Below are 17,607 nucleotides of genomic sequence, written 5' to 3'. Positions count from 1 at the left end.
AGTCTCATCATTATCCTCCTCATAGCCAACTTAATGAACAAATAAACAAATATTCCTAAGGATTAAGTCTACTAACATTATTAAATATTGAAACCTGGTGAGAATATTTGTAAATTGCTTATTTGTAGTACAATACTTTAAAACTTTAAAGTGACCAAATCGTTTGACACAAGATCTCAAATGATGTGAACACAAATGTTTATGTGTTTTGTTCATCCATGATAAACTAGATTCTTGGTCATTGTAATTGTTACTCCATTCTCCTCTTGATTAAGGTTTGCAAACATTCTTCTCAACCAATTTGCTTAACATGTTGACGAAGTTGTCACTAAGAAGATTAACTAATGTTTTGGTCAAATATATACATATTTCCTTTTGTCTTTTTTTTTGGGGGGGTTGGAGCCCAATAATGTTATTTAAGATTCATAGATTATGATATGTTCTTTTTGTTTAAAGAAAAAGATTTTGATACTAAAGAAATTTTTTAAATAAAAAAGAGTAATTTTATTTTTATTTATACACCACATGTCACTTGAGTCTTATGGGAGCACCCATATATTATGAGATAAGGAATACAAGATTGGTTGCGGCAACATAACACACATAGTTTGTGCTACACGTACAACCTTATACCAACTAAAACCTTATGAAAACTCAGGATTATGAAGTGAAAATATTACTAATTGCATAATTTCTACATGTATTTCCCCAATTTTGGAATGAGAGAAATGCTCTACTAATCTCTAAAGAAATTTCTTGGAGCAACTGTTTTTTTTTTGTTTATAAATAACCTTTATTTGAGTTAGATTGTCTTTTTTAGAGTAAACTGATTATACAAAAAATTCTAAATTTAGGGATTTATCTCATAACTATTATACTAAATAAGTTAAAAATTTAATTTTGATATGTTACTAACAAGTTTTGAATTCATCTTCTCTTTGTTTCTTAGGAATCCCACTTTTGATGCTCAAGCTACCATTTATAATGACCTAATTTTAACTTTGTTGAACCAAATTTTAAAGTTTAAGTGGCATTGTTAAATAAAGATTTAACTTTTTCAAAATATTTTTGTGAGAGAATAGATTCAACAAATCCTTCAATTAAAGGATAATAATAATCTAAATTTAATTTTTATATAAAGAAAAACAATAATATCATAAATTTAAATTTTTAATTTTTCAACAATAATTTCAAATTACTTAAATAAGAAAAAATAAAAAAGTAAAATTGTGAAAAAATGCAATGGCTAGAAAGCCCTTTCTTAAACTATTTTATTTGGTGTCCTTTTGGTTCTTAAAATACTATTTTCTTTTCTGATTCGGGTTATGTATGGCCCGGGGTTCACTGCTGCTTGGTGTCTCGTGGCTGTTGATCATTATGACTTCAAAAGGTTTACAATACACCTGCCCACACTCAATCCCCCCTTTCTCTCCGGAACAAAAACCGTTTACAATGAGCAAACCTTAGACTCATCACGGCTGCCACCACCACCGCCTGCTCACTGCTAACCGAGTTGCGCTTCGAGCAACAGTAGTTTGTAACCCCACCTCAGGTTCTCTCTCCGTCTCTCATTCTCTAATTTTTGCGTGTTTGGTTGCCGAGAAATTAAATTTCTTAAACTCATTGTCTCCGTTTAAGAGTTCTTTATTTTCTGAGTTTAATCGTTTTAGAACATGCTATTTTCCTATGTGGATGAAGTCAGTTAGTTTGGGAGTGGAGAAGTTGCTTACTCTCATAGTTGATGAAGTTGAATCGTTTTTTTTTTTGGGAAAATTCTGCAATTACTTTTACCGATGTTTAAGTTTTTGTCTTTAGTAATTTTGATAAATGATTGTATAAATTTTTTTTCTAAATTTTTATTGCAGATTTTCATTGAATCATGATTTATATTTTCAATTATGTGTGCTTTTAAAATTATGCTCTCTCACGGTCTCTTGCTTGCTTTCTATCTCAGTCAATTGCACCATGAGCAGATCAGGCCAGCCTCCAGATTTGAAGAAGTAATTGCTCTTGCTCTCGATTTTATTGGTTATTTCATATTATATTGTTCAATTTCTATTTCTTGTTTAATTCACTACTCTGATTGTGATTTTGAATTCTGCATTGATTCAGGTACATGGACAAGAAGCTTCAGAGTAAGTTATCTTCCATCCTATTTCACTTTTTATTTTTTATTTTTGGAAATAAATTGTTATATTTGTGCCAAAATTAGGGTTATTCATGACCATGGTAATTTTTCATTTAAGGTTTTTGTTTAGTTTGTTATAGTGGTTCTGTGGTTGTTGTTTAAATCAAGTAGTATTTGGATTTCTGGTAAATTAAATATTTCGTTTTCTTGTTGGGATTATTTTATGAGTATATTAATCTTTCTCAACTTTTTGTTTCAGTTCTGTTCATGGATGTTACATGTTAGAATTCTGTTGAGTTTTTTTATATGTTGTCAATTCAATGTATATTTTTGTTGAGATCCTGCTATGGATTCCATAAACTGAACTTCTTCATAGTTTTCCTTGATATTCCATTCCACATCCATGGAACTCTGAGTTTTGATTTTCTAATTTCAATTTCATATAATGTGCATAAATTTTCTCTTTCACATTGCTTATTATATCTTTTCCTCTCTAGGGTAGAAGTCTGTAGTTGATATTCAAATAAATAATATATAAACTTCTTTATTGATGTATGAAAACCAATTGTTTTAAGAGATGTGGCATCTGAGCTTGTGTTTTTTGAAAATAAATTATTTTCTACATAAGATGAAAAACATACTTACTGGATGATTTTCCCTTCAATGAATGTTTGAATTTCCTTTTGTTATTCTCTGTCAAAATTAATTTAAGAAATTAGATGATAGTAATCTTGTTTAAGGAATACAAATAGAATAAATAAATTGCCTTCAAGAAGCATTTACAATAGAATTTATTACAAAATTTGATATAAATTTTCGGATAAGTCAGAGTTGTTTTTTAAGATATATTGATGATGTAGATCTTTACAAAATGAAATTTAGAGTAAACTGATGTCAGAATCCTTGAAATTGGAGTTTTAGTGGTCAAGATATGTTTAAATGTATAAACGGGTTGTATGACCTGAATCTTGACCCGTTTGAAGGTTAGGGATGACATGTGTGGAAGAGCAGCTCATTGCCCACTAAGCTAGAGTTTGATTTTAGTTGATATTGTTTGGAGAATTTATTTAATCGGATGTGCTGGGCTATATGCTTGGCCATTTTGATGGTGTATTTTGGGTTTTATGTATTAAGTTTGGATTAATGGTTTGGGCCCGCATAAATAATTTTAGAATGGATGTAAAATTTCAAGTGAATTGTGTTAATTTAATAATTAGGATGATCTGAGCCTATATATATTTCTTAGGGTTAAGTAGCATGAATTTGGGTTTGTAATATGAAGTTTTACACCATGCAATGCTTATTAATTAATGAATTCATTTTAGAATGGGTCATAAATTAGGGTGCGCCTTCTAATTAAAAAAAAAAAACTTAACATAATTTTATTTTTTGTTTAATTATTATGTTTAATTTAATGTTTGTCAGAAAATGAAATTATTATTATTATATGATGTATTATTTTATTTATGTAAATATAAGCACATAAATTATTGTTAAAGTCTAATGCCACTAAAATGATTAAACTTGAAAGTTTATTAGGTATATAAATATAGCTATTTATCAATAATATTAATGAAATACAAATAAATGAATTTAAAGCTGGTGTTTATTAATAATTATAACTTAAAAATTTACCAAAAGTAGATTACCATTCTATAATTAATGAACATTAGAAGGTATGTTAATATTTAATTATATATTTTTTATTATATGCAGATATTAATTAAAGAAATTTGATTACCCAATAAATGTTTATATTTGGTATTTATTTAAGAAAATCATGTTGTATTTTTAACCCAAAAAAAACTACTTTAAATTTTACTTATTAATATATGTTTATAATAGTATCTACCCAAAAGAGAACTACTACATACCTTATTGATTTGTTTTTTGAATTCATTATAATTTATATGTAAGCTTCATCTGTTATATTTTGCAGTTATTGTAATCAATTTGCATGCATTATCTTTTACTGTATTTAATGACATGAACTTTTCATAATAATGAGAACAATTGCTTACCTCTTGGGGATTTTGGATCTTGACTCAACTCTTCTTAAAGATAAACCTATTGCTATTACAAATATAAATAATAGATTATGTTTAATGTTTTTTTGAATGACAATTGTTAATAACACTAAAACTATAACTCCACAAACTGAAAATGTCTAGGAATATATAAGTTTTGTAGAAGAAAGCATTTGTTCTACTGACAACTCACTCATTGGTACTCTAATGTTTGAACATACAACTCTGAAGTACAATTGGTTGATAAGCATGCAAGAACATATCAACGATATATGTCTTTTTTGTCTTACTAGCATCTATCATTGCAATGAGTCTATTTGTAGAATTGTAGTCTTAATGTTATTAATAGTTGTCATTCACAAAAATATTAATCATAATCTATTGCTTCTTTTCCATGCGGCATTATATGTCTTTTATGACTTATTGCTTGTATTTGTAATAGTAGTTGATTTTTCTTTAAAGAGAGCTAAGTCGAGATCCAAAACCTTGAAGTGGAAATTGAACTGTTCTCACCATTCTGAAAAGTTCATGCCATTGAATACGACATATAATGCATTTAAAGTAATTGCAATAACTACAAAAATATAACTAATAAATCTCACATATTAATTATAATGAATTCAGTAAAAACTAATTGATAAAATATATAGTAGCTTTCCTTTACGTAGATACTATTATATGCATGCATTAATAACTAAAATATAGAGTAAATTTTCTTCTAATAAATCCTATAATTATTTTTCTTAAGTAAATATTAAATATAAACATTAATTGGACAATAAAATGTCTTTAATTAAATACAATTACTATCGTTGGATAATATAAAATATTCAATTAAAATATTATCATACCTCTTAATGTTCATTAATTATAGAATGATAACCTTTGGGTAAATTCCTAAGTTCTAAAATTAATAAACATCAATTTTCATTAGAAGACACTAATTTTATGGCTCATTCTAATTAAAATGAGTTCATCAATAAATAACTATTGCACAACCCAAAACCTTTGTACTACATGCCCAAATTCATACTTAAACCCCAAAATACTTAGAACCCCATAAATATATGTAGGCCTAACTCATCCTAATTAATTAAAATAAAATAAAACAATTCACTTAAAATTTTACATCCATTTAGAATTTATGCAAACCCAAACCATTCATCTAAACAATCACACAACCCAAATGACCTAAAATAGACAACCCAAATGGCTCAAACATACAACCCAAAACATATAGACTAAATGAATTATTTGAATAATTTCAGTTAATAAGGGTGGCAAAACTAGTTGGTGTGTCATAATCGTGTTGTGTCGAGATGATGGTATAACACGATTTTTCTCAACAATCTACACGAGCATGATATGTGAAATTAATCATGCCAAATCTCTCAACCCTAACATAGAGACATGTATTAAACGGTTGACACAATACGACACGTTTAACTTGTTTAATTAAACTAGTTAAACAAGACGTGTCATACATGACACGATATGTTGAGAAATTAATTTATTAGCCAGTTTTTACCCCACTCTTTCAAATCAAACCACTATTTTATTCATCATCAATTATGGCCAACAAATAAAAAACTAAAAATACCGCAAACTAAAAATTAGCAACAAAACCTGTATTTGCCACTTATCCTGTTGACTAGCCAACCTTTGAAAAATTCTTCTTCCTCAATTTCAACAGTTTTGATGATGAATCAACATTTTTGTTTAGTTTTTCAGGCGTAAACATTTGTACGATGACACATTCGCATAATGGAAAATGTTTAGTTGGTAAAATTTGCTTCTTAAATTAGTTAAATATTTTACACGTTATAATTTGCAACATATTTAATGATAAATAATAAATATTAGTATTAGATAAAATTATTTATATAATTAAAAAGGTATAAAAAGCAAAGTATGTGAACCTTGCAAACTTACTCGTTATATCCCAACATAAGTTTTACAACTTTTATCTATTGATGCGTTATGGGAGTTAAGAAAATAAGAAATTCAAGTCATTAGAAGAAGGAGATCTAGCGAGAGAAAGCGAATTGCAGTTAGGAAGAGGATGATGACTAATTTGTATATTCCATACTTTTGGTTCTTTTCAACAAATTAACATGTAATCACATAATGACGTGTTGCTAGAATGTAATTTATTTATTTTTTTAATTTTGTTTCTTCTATACAACTAGTTGTCTTGCGTATATGAACTGATATGTTTTACATCCAACCACTACCCTATCCTAAATCAAGAGCTAGATCAGGTTGTCGAATATTTTTATTTTTCCTTAGAAGAAAAATAAAAATTATGGAAATCATCCATCTTCCATGTTGATTAGAGTATTTGTTCTCGTACCGAAATCGCTTTTTCATCTCAATCCTTTTATTTTCATAAATTATTTCTATACTAGCATCTTCACCATGCCATGTCCCTATTTCAATGCTACGATTTATTTTTGATTTTTTTGAATTTTTTTTTTTAAAATTATGTGAAGAAAAATAGATCATTGTGACGTTTCTCTCCAAGTTGTTGTTTAAAGAAATCCCAAATCTACTAGGGTTCTTTATTTTGAAATGAAATAATCAATATTCGGAATGACTTGGTTTGCAATCTTCTTGTAAAGAAAGTAGTTTACCAATTCCAAGTTTGTGGAATAAAAAACACAACTTACAGGAAGCAAAAACTTGGTTGCTTTCATAGTAACAGAAAGAGTGAAATTAACTCAAATATGAAGAAGTGTAGAGGTTTACAGAGCAATCTTTACTTAATGCAGAAAGTGAATTATAGTCAGGAAGAAGATGTTGACTAATTTGTATATTTCATACTTTTGGTTCTTTACAACAAATGAACATGTAATCACGTAATGACGTATGGCTAGTTAGTAATTTATTTATTTTTTAATTTCATTCTTCTATAAAACTATTTGTCTTGCTTATATGAAACGATGCATTTTACACCCAACCACTACCCTCTTCTGAATTAACAGTTGGACCCAGGTTGTCGAATATTTCTATAGTTTTTATTTTTCCTTAGAAGAAAAATTAAAAAAAAAAAAACCTTAACCAGCTTCACTCCAGCTAAGTTTCTCGCCAAGCCAAGAATCCCGTTGTCTTTCTTGATTTTCCGCTACCTATCTTAACGTCTTTCTTGAATTCCCGTTGCTAGCTCTTCAATGACTCTTTCTCAACTTATTTAAACAGGAAACCACCTTCACTTGTATAACATTTTTACTTTTCCACTTTCTGCGTTTAAGTGCAGAGTGTTTTGTTAACCTCTGCACTTCTTCATATTTGAATTAACTTCTCTGTACAATATGCAATAAAATAAATATACACTTAGTTTCCAATCAACTTTATTTCTACTAGACTTCTCTTGTAACTTCTTCATCCCTTTGTTTCTCTTGAATTCTTGCTACCTGTGTTAACGTTTTTCTTGAATTTCCATTGCTAGGGGCTCCAATGACTCTTTCTTAGCTTATTTAAACAAGAAACCACCTTCACTTGTATAATGTCTTCTGTTTTTTCACTTTTTGCGTTGAGTAAAGATTACTCTATAAATGTCTACACTTTTTCATATTTAAGATTAGTTCACTCTTTCTGTTACTACGGTAATAGCTAAGTTCTTGCTTCCTATAGGTTGTGTTTTTGATTCCATAGACTTGGAATTGGTAGACTACTTTCTTTACAAGAAGATTGCAAACTGAGTCATTCTGAATATTGATTATTTTATTTCATAATATAATTTCTATAGTTCTGAAGAACTCTAGTAGATTTGAGATTTCTTTAAACAACAACTTGGAAAGGAATGTCATAATAATCTATTTTTCTTCACACAATTGAAGAAAAGGACTTCAAAAGGATCAAGAATAGATCGTAGCATTGAAATAGGGACATGACATGATAAAGATGCTAGTAGAGAAATAATTCATGAGAATAAAAGGATTGGTTTGGGATGAAAAAACGATTTTGGTATGAGAACAAACACTCTGATCAATATGGTGGATGGATGATTTCCATAGTTTTTATTTTTCTTCACAAGAAAAATAAAAACTATTGAAATATTTGACAACTTGGTCTGACTTTTGTTTCAAGAAAGGGTAGTGGTTGGGTGCAAAACGCACCATTTCATATAAGTAGAACAACTAGTTTTATAGAAGAGATGAAACTAAAAAAATAAATAAACTAACCACATGTCATTGTGTGCTTGCATAGTATTTGTTGTAAAGAACTAACAATAAGAAATATACAAATTAGTTATCATCTTCTTCTTAACTGTCATTCTTTTTCTCTCACTAGATCTCCTTCTTCAGATGACTTAAACTTCTTATTTTCTGAACTCTCACAACGCATCAATAGATGAAAGTTGTAATACTTTCGCTGGGATATAATAGTAAGTTTGCAAGGTTCACATACTTTATTTTTTATACCTTTTTATAAATAAATTTATCTAATAATGATATTTATTATTTATCATTAAATATATTGCAAATTATAGTATGTTATAATATTTAACCAATTCAAGAAGCAAATTTTACTATCTAAACATTTTCTATTAAACCTATATCTCATACAAATTCTTCTTCCTCGAAAAGTTTTGTTGCCTCAATCAGGGCCTTGAAATCTTACATATAATGACACATTCGTATCATTGTTAAAAATCAGCCCCATCACCAATGCGAACTCCACCGGGCTAAAGCGAATGTTAACATCATTCAGTTTGAACCATAACTCTTTTCTATGATCCCTGCGGTTTACTAGATGTAATAGCATCGATTATGGCGCTAGACCGATGTTCTTTTAGGCCTAAAAAAGGTCTAAAACATGTTGTTTTGAACATTTTTCTTTGTGTCATATTTAGGTTAGAGCAGAGCTTTGGAATTGCATCCATGTGTACTTTGACTAAGGGTGAGCAAATTACTCATTTGGAACTAGAACTGTTGGGTACGGGGTGATCAGTTCCGGGTAATAAACTAAAAGAACCTGCAAGTTTCGATTCCTTGCTCTTAGGAATTGGAACAGGAACCGGAACCGATCCATTTCACTCATTTATGGCAATGGGTTGGGTACCTGACTTGGAAATTAAAATAAAACTAATACATTGAAACCCTATATCCTTTCCTTCCCCACTCTCTTTCTCCCAACGACTACTTACAAACTTTTTCTCCTTCCTTGGTTTGGTTCCAGTCTTCCAGAGTATCAAATAAAATTTTTATTGGTATAATAAGTTATTAGATTACAATGATTTAACATGGGTATTTGATTTTGTTGAATTGTTTATTTTTCTCATTCGAATAATTGAAGAAGAAGGTCAAATAAGATATTAGATACAAATAAATAAGGGTGGCTGTTGGCGGTGGAACATAGGTATTATATATGATTTTGTTCAATGAGTGTGGGGACTTGCATTTTAACATTATCTTCTTCTCTTTTTCAAAAAAAAAAAAAAAAAACTAGAATTTATCTTCTTAAATATGACAAACATTTATTTTGATGAGGAAGTGTTAGTATCCATTGTAGGCATCTTAAGGTCAACTTGCAACACAAATTTTTTCTTCTTTGGTCCCATGCAGACAAACTTGGTTTCTGATATGCTTTGTGTACATTGGTGGCCATTGCCATTATCCCATCTCTAATTTTCTTCTTTGTGTATAATTTATATATATATATATAACAAGTTTCTGGTAGAAACCGAAACGTACTTGGAATCGACAAGGTTGGTTTCAGGTAGGAACCGACCACACAAGTTCTAGGTTCCAGTTCTTATTTCTAAGAATTGACTTGTTCCGGTTTCCGAAAATTTTGTAGGGTATTTGGACCCACCCTACCTCTGATAGGCACCTGGGCCCAAAATCTGTGGGCAACGTGGAATTTGAACACACCATCCTACTCCTTGATATCAAATCTTTGAAACAAACCACAAAAACAACAATTAGGTTAGTAAAAACAAACAAATTTCTTTGTGGAATCAATAATTTACGTTAATGTTTCTGTCAACATTGACGTAATCCATCAATTATATGACCTTTTACATTTTGAGTGGTTGGCTGGATGCTATGCTAGCCAGTCATACATTTTCTGCATTTTTAAGTGGTTGGCCAAGTGTTATGTCGGCCAACTAACCACATTCTACATTTCTGAGTGGTTGGTCAGGTGCTATGTCAGCTAGCCAACCACTTTTTACGTTTCTAAGTGGTTGGCCAGGTTGTTGGCCACTCGACCAACAAAGCCACCGAGACATTCGATTGAAAAACAAAGATTTCCCTCCTCAACCAACAAATCAACCAAATCATGCATATGAAACAATTTTCCGACACACATAAACTTTTTTTATCTAACAAAACACTATTTTCATTTATAAAAATCAAATCTAAATGTATAAAGTCGACGAAACATTCTGGCTTCTTGGTTTGCCAAGGAAAAAATTCAGCAAACAAGCATTTTCCCTCAGTAATGAACAATAAACATACTGAAATCAAGCAAGATATTGAAAACCTTAACAAAGAATCTGAAACTAAGCCAAAAATTAAGAATAATCGGTACATTACTCACCTGAACTACCATTTTCCAGATGTTTACGCCTGAAAAACCTAACGAATACGTTGCTTCGTTGTTGGATCTGTCGAAATCGAGGAAAAAGACTTTTTCAAAGGTTGGCTTGTCGGCCGGATAAGTGGAAGAATTGGGTTTTGCTTCTAATTTTTGGTATGGGTATTTTCGGTTTTTCATATTTGTTGACTATACTTGTATAATGAATAAAATAATAGTTTGATTTGTATGGGCAATGCGAAAAATGGCTAAATAAATTAATTTCCCCACTATGTCATCTGTTTATTAAATAGGTTATTTTGTACACGATATGACAGGGCAAACTTAACCCAATTATGAAATAGGTTATATCTGACATGAATTAACACATGATCACATTTACTAAATGTATCATTTTAAATATGACATGAACGGACACATTAACATATTTGACTGGTTTAACTTGTATAACATATTTAACAAATTAATACAAATATACAAAGTAATATATTAAACCTGTATAACACAAAATATATGTAATGCAATAATACACAACACAATTATATATGTCCAAGTATTCTTCAACATGCATTTTTCATAATTTTAAAATTACCAAATTCAAATATCAAATATCATAACATCCTCAGAATTACTAATATTCAGATACCAATTAATTATTACATAATCTAAATTGCAAAATTAGAATATTGAGTTGATGGAGTGTTCTCTTTTGAAATGTCTGATTGCATAATATCTTCTATGAGGTCATTCATCTTTGTTTCACCAGATCCTGTAAAAATAATATTCATGCCACTAATTATTGATAACATAATTTTATCAAGTGAAAAATTAAAGAAAATGTTGCCATCTTCTCTAAATGTTCAATCTCTCATACAGATAAGCACCTCTTCTGTTTCAGATTTAAGAGACTTAACATTGATCAAACTCAGAGGCAACTGTAGATATAGGAACACTGAAAATATCATGAGCCATGGAAGTAAGTTCAGGATACTGAAATTAATTTGCTTTCCAATGAGATAAATATCCAAGTTTGAATTCCTAGGCAATCCTGGCTCATTGAAATATAACTTAAGCTGGGATTTTTGTGTAACAGTATTAAATACTATACACTAATAATTATCAAATTCCTAACAATGTAAAACATTGGAACAGTTAAAAGTATATGATTATTACTACATGAAAATAAAATATAAAATAAAATGATAGTGAGGAGAAAAAAATTTAGTTATCTTAAACAAATCCTTACTGCCATTTTTAATAGATGGTTGGTGGACACCTTGAATACCAAAAGCAGTAGATATAGAGGCGGCTGTAGAAGATGGAGGTGAAACCATCTTGACATGCTCCCCAAAAAGGTCAAACAAATTCTCATGCACTTTTGCAACATGTGGTGAGTTGAGCATTTTCTTAAAACTTTACTCAAACTGAATTTTGTATGAGGAGTTTAGTATCACAGAAATCGCCAAGATCATATTAAATTCAAGCCAATATTTCTCAAACTGTGCCATCATCAAAGTTGCCATTTTGCGCATGTGCTTCTAATTTGTGACTTTTACTGCTATTGATAAGTATTTGGTTGTGACTGTATTTTATCGGCAATGCCTCCTCCACGTAGTGGTGTAGTATTGAGCAAAAAGATCTAAAATACTCTGGTTGATTAAGGACTTGAAAGTAAATTGTTTTGTGTTACTTTAGGCAATGCTTTTGCAAATGATGTGTTTATTCATTTATTGAAAGATATATTAAAGGCAAAACACTTATATGTGGAGGTCATGTTTTGAATTTAGTTGTGCTAAATGGATTGAAAGAGATTGATGAAACTATTCACATAATTAGAGAAAGTATCAAGTATGTTAGAGGATCTCAAGTTAGGAAGCACAAATTTTTGGAATATGTGAACTTATTGTCCGTGAGTTCTAAGAACAGATTGAAACAAGATGTTCCAACAAGATGGAACTCTACTTGTTGTATGCTTGAGAGTGCTTTTTTCTATCATTGTGCATCTTGCGACTTAGAACTGACTCACATTATACCAGTAGTTCATGTTTAAGTGAATGGGATAGAATTGAGAATTATAGTAATTTGTTGTCTATCTTTTATGACATTCCATGTATGTTCTCTGAGACAAATTATCCTATAGCAAATTTGTATTTCTCTTCTATTTTTATGATTTATGTGACTTTGACAGAAGGAATAGATTTGAAGGATGAGTGCATGAGCAAAAATGGCAACTTTGATAATAGCAAAGTTTAAGAAATATTGGTATGAATTAAATATGAGCTTGTCAATTGCTAAGATAACAAACCCCTGATACAAAATTCAGATTGTTGAGTGGAGTCATAAGAAAATCTATGGTGATTGCTCACCACAATTTGCTACAGTGCGTGAGAATTTGTTTGATCTTTTTGGAAGTTAGTCAAGATGGTTTCCCATCAACTGAAATTAAATTGCAGCTCAGTGGGCGTTGAGATTTCCACATGGGACACTTGGGTTTGAGTCTCCCATCAACATGTCGGCTGCAAGAAATAGCTGAAACGACGTGTCATTGCTCTATCATCTTGGATCAAGATTTGAGTTGTATAACTCGTTTAATGACCCGATTACACATCCAACCACATCTTGGCCACTGGAACTCTGATTTTGATGATTCCTAGTTGATTTGCTCTAAATTTCATTTCCTAAAGATTTGCATCATCAATAGTCTTAAAAAACAACCATTAATCATCTAAAATTTTTTTAATCCAAATTTCTTATAAATTCTTTCATATAGGTTTCTTATATTCTTCTAATTCTATTTCTCTGTCAAGATTACTATCATCCAATTTCTTAAATCAATTTTGACACAGAATAACAAAAAGAAATTCAAACATTCATCAAAGGAAAAATCCTCAAGTATGTTTTCCATCATAAGCGGAAAATAATTGATTTTCAAATAGCACATGCTCTGGTACTAGATGTTAGCATAATCTTAAACATGATTGATTTCATCCAAAATAATTGAAATCACCAAATCATCTAAAACTGAATTACTCATACATCTCAACATAAACAATGCATAAATTGAACTCTCAGTTTTAATTTTCTAATTTCATATATCTCTGCATAAATTTTCTCTTTCATTTTGCTAATTATACCTTTTCCTCTCTGGCACTGAAGTCTGTAGTTGAACTTCATGTAAATAAAATATAAACTTCTTTACTTATGTTATCATGATATTATTGTGTTCTTTTTAGTCTGAAATGTAAGTAGAATTTCAGACATAGAAATTTGGGTTGTGTACTGTCATGTTGCTGGGGAATAACATGGATAACTAAATGAGTTTTTGAATGTTAAGTTAGTCATTAAGAAAATACGAAGATTGCCTTTCTTTCCGGTATTATTCAAAAGATGTGTTTTTCGTATTATCTATGTTTCTAGAGAGCATTCCTCAGTTCCTTCCACATTTAGCAACTCTCTTATTTATGGGGCTTGTGCTTTAGCTTTCATTTGCACATTTTAGAGCAATATTATGTGTACATGCTTTTGAGTACAAACATGATGTATCATTATGTGATTAAGTATTATTTTATTTTTAATTCAAAATCATTCAGTCACTTAATGACACATATCAAGTGTGTACTCATTTGTATGCTCAAAGTGGGTACGTATAGTTTTATTGCACATTTTATACTAGCTGAAGGTATGCAACATTAATGAAAAATGCAATTTGTTGAATCAGGCTGACGTTTTTAGTCCTCAAGTCTGGACACTTTTTTTGTCTGCCAATTATAACTGTCAACACTTTGTAATTTGAAAAATTCTGGGTAAGTGAATAAAGAATTGAAGAAAATTTTCTTCTATGGCTTGGGCATATCTTAACATGTTCCAGCAATATTACTGAATCATTTTATTTGGTCATTTTTCTGATTCAGTCTTCATAAATGATGTTTCTTTCTATATGGTGGATACATTATTTAGTGGATTTCTACTACTCAAAGTGAGATCCAATATCAAAGCTATCAAAATCTAAATGAGGAATAAATTATTATAAACTTACAATCTGTGTCCTTGTAACATTGTGATTTGCTTCAATTGAAAATTGGACAGGTTTTACAAAATTCTGGTCACAACTATCTTGCATGATTACTTATTAAGTAATTTATGGTTGTATCTTTGCATACAATAAAATTATATACACTTAGATTTGAGTATCTAATTGGATATACAAATGATGTGTTATTATGTGATTAGGGGATTTTGAATTAAATATAAAGTGACACTCAATCACATGATGACACATTGTCTAGATATCTAATTGGGTATTCAAAATCTAGTACGTATAACATTGCTCATTTGCATATGCATAATTTTTTTATGTTAACTTTGATGCATATCTTTGGTGTTCCATTTGATTCTTTCATAGAATTTCATGTTTTTTTAGGTCCTTTCTCTTCATTCTTGTGAACTTTTTGTTCTAATGCATCTTTCTTTTCTAGCTTCCAAAAAATGCTTATTAGACTTAGTGGTAAGCTTTTTATGCTGCAAGTCAGGGTAACCCCATAAACAACCATTCAAAACAAACATGAGAATAATTCTGGGGGTGTGTTTCAGAGACTTACAGCATTGACCGACAATTATTCTGTTGCTTGTCAGTGTCACTTGTAGATAGAAGATTATTACTTTGTTTTTAAAATATTAAAAATCAACTGGTATTTTTGTACTGCAGTCAAGCTGAATGCTAACCGGATGATTGTTGGTACACTTCGTGGGTTTGATCAGTTTATGAATCTTGTGGTTGACAACACAGTGGAGGTGAATGGCAATGAGAAAATTGATATAGGGATGGTGGTGAGTTTCTTCGCCTTTACCAATTGTTTGTAGATGATCTAATCACATGATAACATCATTTGGGTATCAAATTAGATACTCAGTGAGTACACAAAGCATTGCACTTGTTGATAGTCAACTTCCAATCAGAAGGACATTCTTTTCTTATTAATTTCACATTTTTGCCGCAGGTTATCAGAGGAAACAGTGTTGTCACCGTTGAAGCTCTTGAACCTGTAAGCAGAGCACAGTGACCTCTTTTTCCCACCGCCCGCCCCCCCCAATTGATGCTTAGGTAATTTGCTACTCAATATGTATTGTGGATAATGATTTTAGTAAGATTCAAACTCTGATAAACTCATTAATGTTAGGGAATTTCTTCTTCTCATCTCCTCCGGTGATCCTTTTTCTTTTGCAATTTTCTATTGCATTCTATGTGAACTCATCGCCAAATGACTGGGTCGAGTTCAAACTCAACCTAGTCATTTTGGAATCTAGCTTTGCTTGTGCAAACCCTTATTTAGGTTTGATTGGGGTCAGTTCGAATCTGTCCCTAGCTGGAGGAATTGTTTGCTCATGTTTAAAAAAATCAGCAGGATCAACTTTAATTTTCCCATAACTATATTTGAACACCTGGTACCCCCAAGCTCTGGCCTTAAAAAACTTGTGTTACTTTTATTGTTCATCCCAAAATCAGGACCCAGGTCAGCTAAACCAATACACACAACACGACTGACTCCTCCACTAAAGCAGTAATCAACCAACAAATGGTTTCCCAGGTCAGCTATGACAAGAAATTTGTTATACGAGCTGTACTAACACTAACAGCTCACCGAATCCAGCATATTGAAAAAGCAAGAAAGACATTCTTAAATCATACAGGAATCACATTATTTTAGTGTAATTTCAACAAAATATTACAATTTCAGAGCAATTCTAACCATAATTTAATTCGTAACTGATGTAATTATAAGTTTAAAACTCTTTAGAATAAAAGGTAGAGTTTTGATTTTTTCTAATTGAATATAAGAGTTTAAATGATAAATTTTTAAGTTACCAAAAATAGAATTTGTTTATATTTAAAAAAGGTAAATGATAATAATTTATAATATTTATGTATTTGATATACTGGTAATATTAACAATAAGACTGTATAATTTTATGTATAAATAATGATATGTCATCATATCATATGATTAAATATTGTTTTATTTTTTTTAATTTCTAACTATTCGATCACATGATGATATATTATTGTTTGTATATAAAAATTATACACAGCACTAATAATAACAAGAAACTCAAATAGTTTAAACTATTGTGATGACTAGCCGGTAATTTGAATCTCCCATTCAACATGTCATGAATAAAACTATATATAATGTCATTGAACTCCAACTCTCAAAGTTTAATGACAAAAGCAACAAAAATTGGGACCAAGGAATGATGAAGATATCAAAATCGGGTTCTGTGGCCTCAATTCTTCTCCTTTTACTCAATCTTTCTCTTTCATGGGCGGCTCCAGATCCTGTCTATGAAGCCTTTCTCAAATGCTTCACTAAGCAAACGAACTCCACCGATAATAAACAGTTCTCCAGCATTGTCTAAAACCGAGAAAACAAGTCATTTTCATCGGTTTTACGAACCTATATCAGAAATGCCCGCTTCAACACCTCCTCAATGCCGAAACCAACCATTAAAATAATATTACTAATGACATCAATAGATTGTCTTCTATCTGACTTTGTCGGTTATGACCAACTAGTAAAACATGTGGTAAGTAAGAGAGGCAGAATTTTTGTCAGGAAGCTAATAAAAAAAAGGGAAAAGGACATCTTCCAACCAAGTTTTAGTTGAAATTCAAAATTATATCTATGATAAATAAAAAATTCAAATATCTATTCATAAGTTAACTGTCATTCAAATTTTCGTTTAGAAGTAAAGGTAAAATTATAAACCCTAGAACTAAAAAAAGTTATATCATCTTCTCCCTTAGTTTAGAAAATTCACATCTACTTTCATGATTAAATTTTAAAAAATTCACTTTTTTTCTTTTTTAAGGTTTCATCTCTGATAGCTTAGGAAACCGCCCAACGATCTGGA

General features: G+C 30.3%; 1 protein-coding gene across 1 annotated transcript; it reads left to right on the top strand.

The window, feature by feature from the left end:
* The first annotated feature begins 1,397 nt into the window (after nucleotides 1-1,397).
* On the top strand, nucleotides 1,398-15,892 carry LOC123205834 (probable small nuclear ribonucleoprotein G). Its single transcript, XM_044622883.1, has 5 exons — nucleotides 1,398-1,552; nucleotides 1,955-2,000; nucleotides 2,113-2,135; nucleotides 15,404-15,525; nucleotides 15,696-15,892. The coding sequence occupies exons 2-5, from the start codon at nucleotides 1,966-1,968 to the stop codon at nucleotides 15,756-15,758; spliced, it is 243 nt and encodes an 80-aa protein (XP_044478818.1). The 5' UTR covers nucleotides 1,398-1,552; nucleotides 1,955-1,965; the 3' UTR covers nucleotides 15,759-15,892.
* The last annotated feature ends 1,715 nt before the right edge of the window (nucleotides 15,893-17,607 follow it).

This window comes from Mangifera indica, unplaced genomic scaffold, assembly GCF_011075055.1.
Source record: "Mangifera indica cultivar Alphonso unplaced genomic scaffold, CATAS_Mindica_2.1 Un_0017, whole genome shotgun sequence".
NCBI classification, from domain to species: domain Eukaryota; kingdom Viridiplantae; phylum Streptophyta; class Magnoliopsida; order Sapindales; family Anacardiaceae; genus Mangifera; species Mangifera indica.
This window is presented reverse-complemented; position numbering and strand designations above follow the sequence as displayed.

Coding starts and splice junctions, on each gene's coding strand:
- LOC123205834 (XM_044622883.1), top strand. CDS start 1,966: ATGAGCAGATCAGGCCAGCCTCCAGATTTGAAGAA. Junction 2,001..2,112: donor CAGCCTCCAGATTTGAAGAA/GTAATTGCTCTT, acceptor GCATTGATTCAG/GTACATGGACAAGAAGCTTC. Junction 2,136..15,403: donor CATGGACAAGAAGCTTCAGA/GTAAGTTATCTT, acceptor TTTGTACTGCAG/TCAAGCTGAATGCTAACCGG.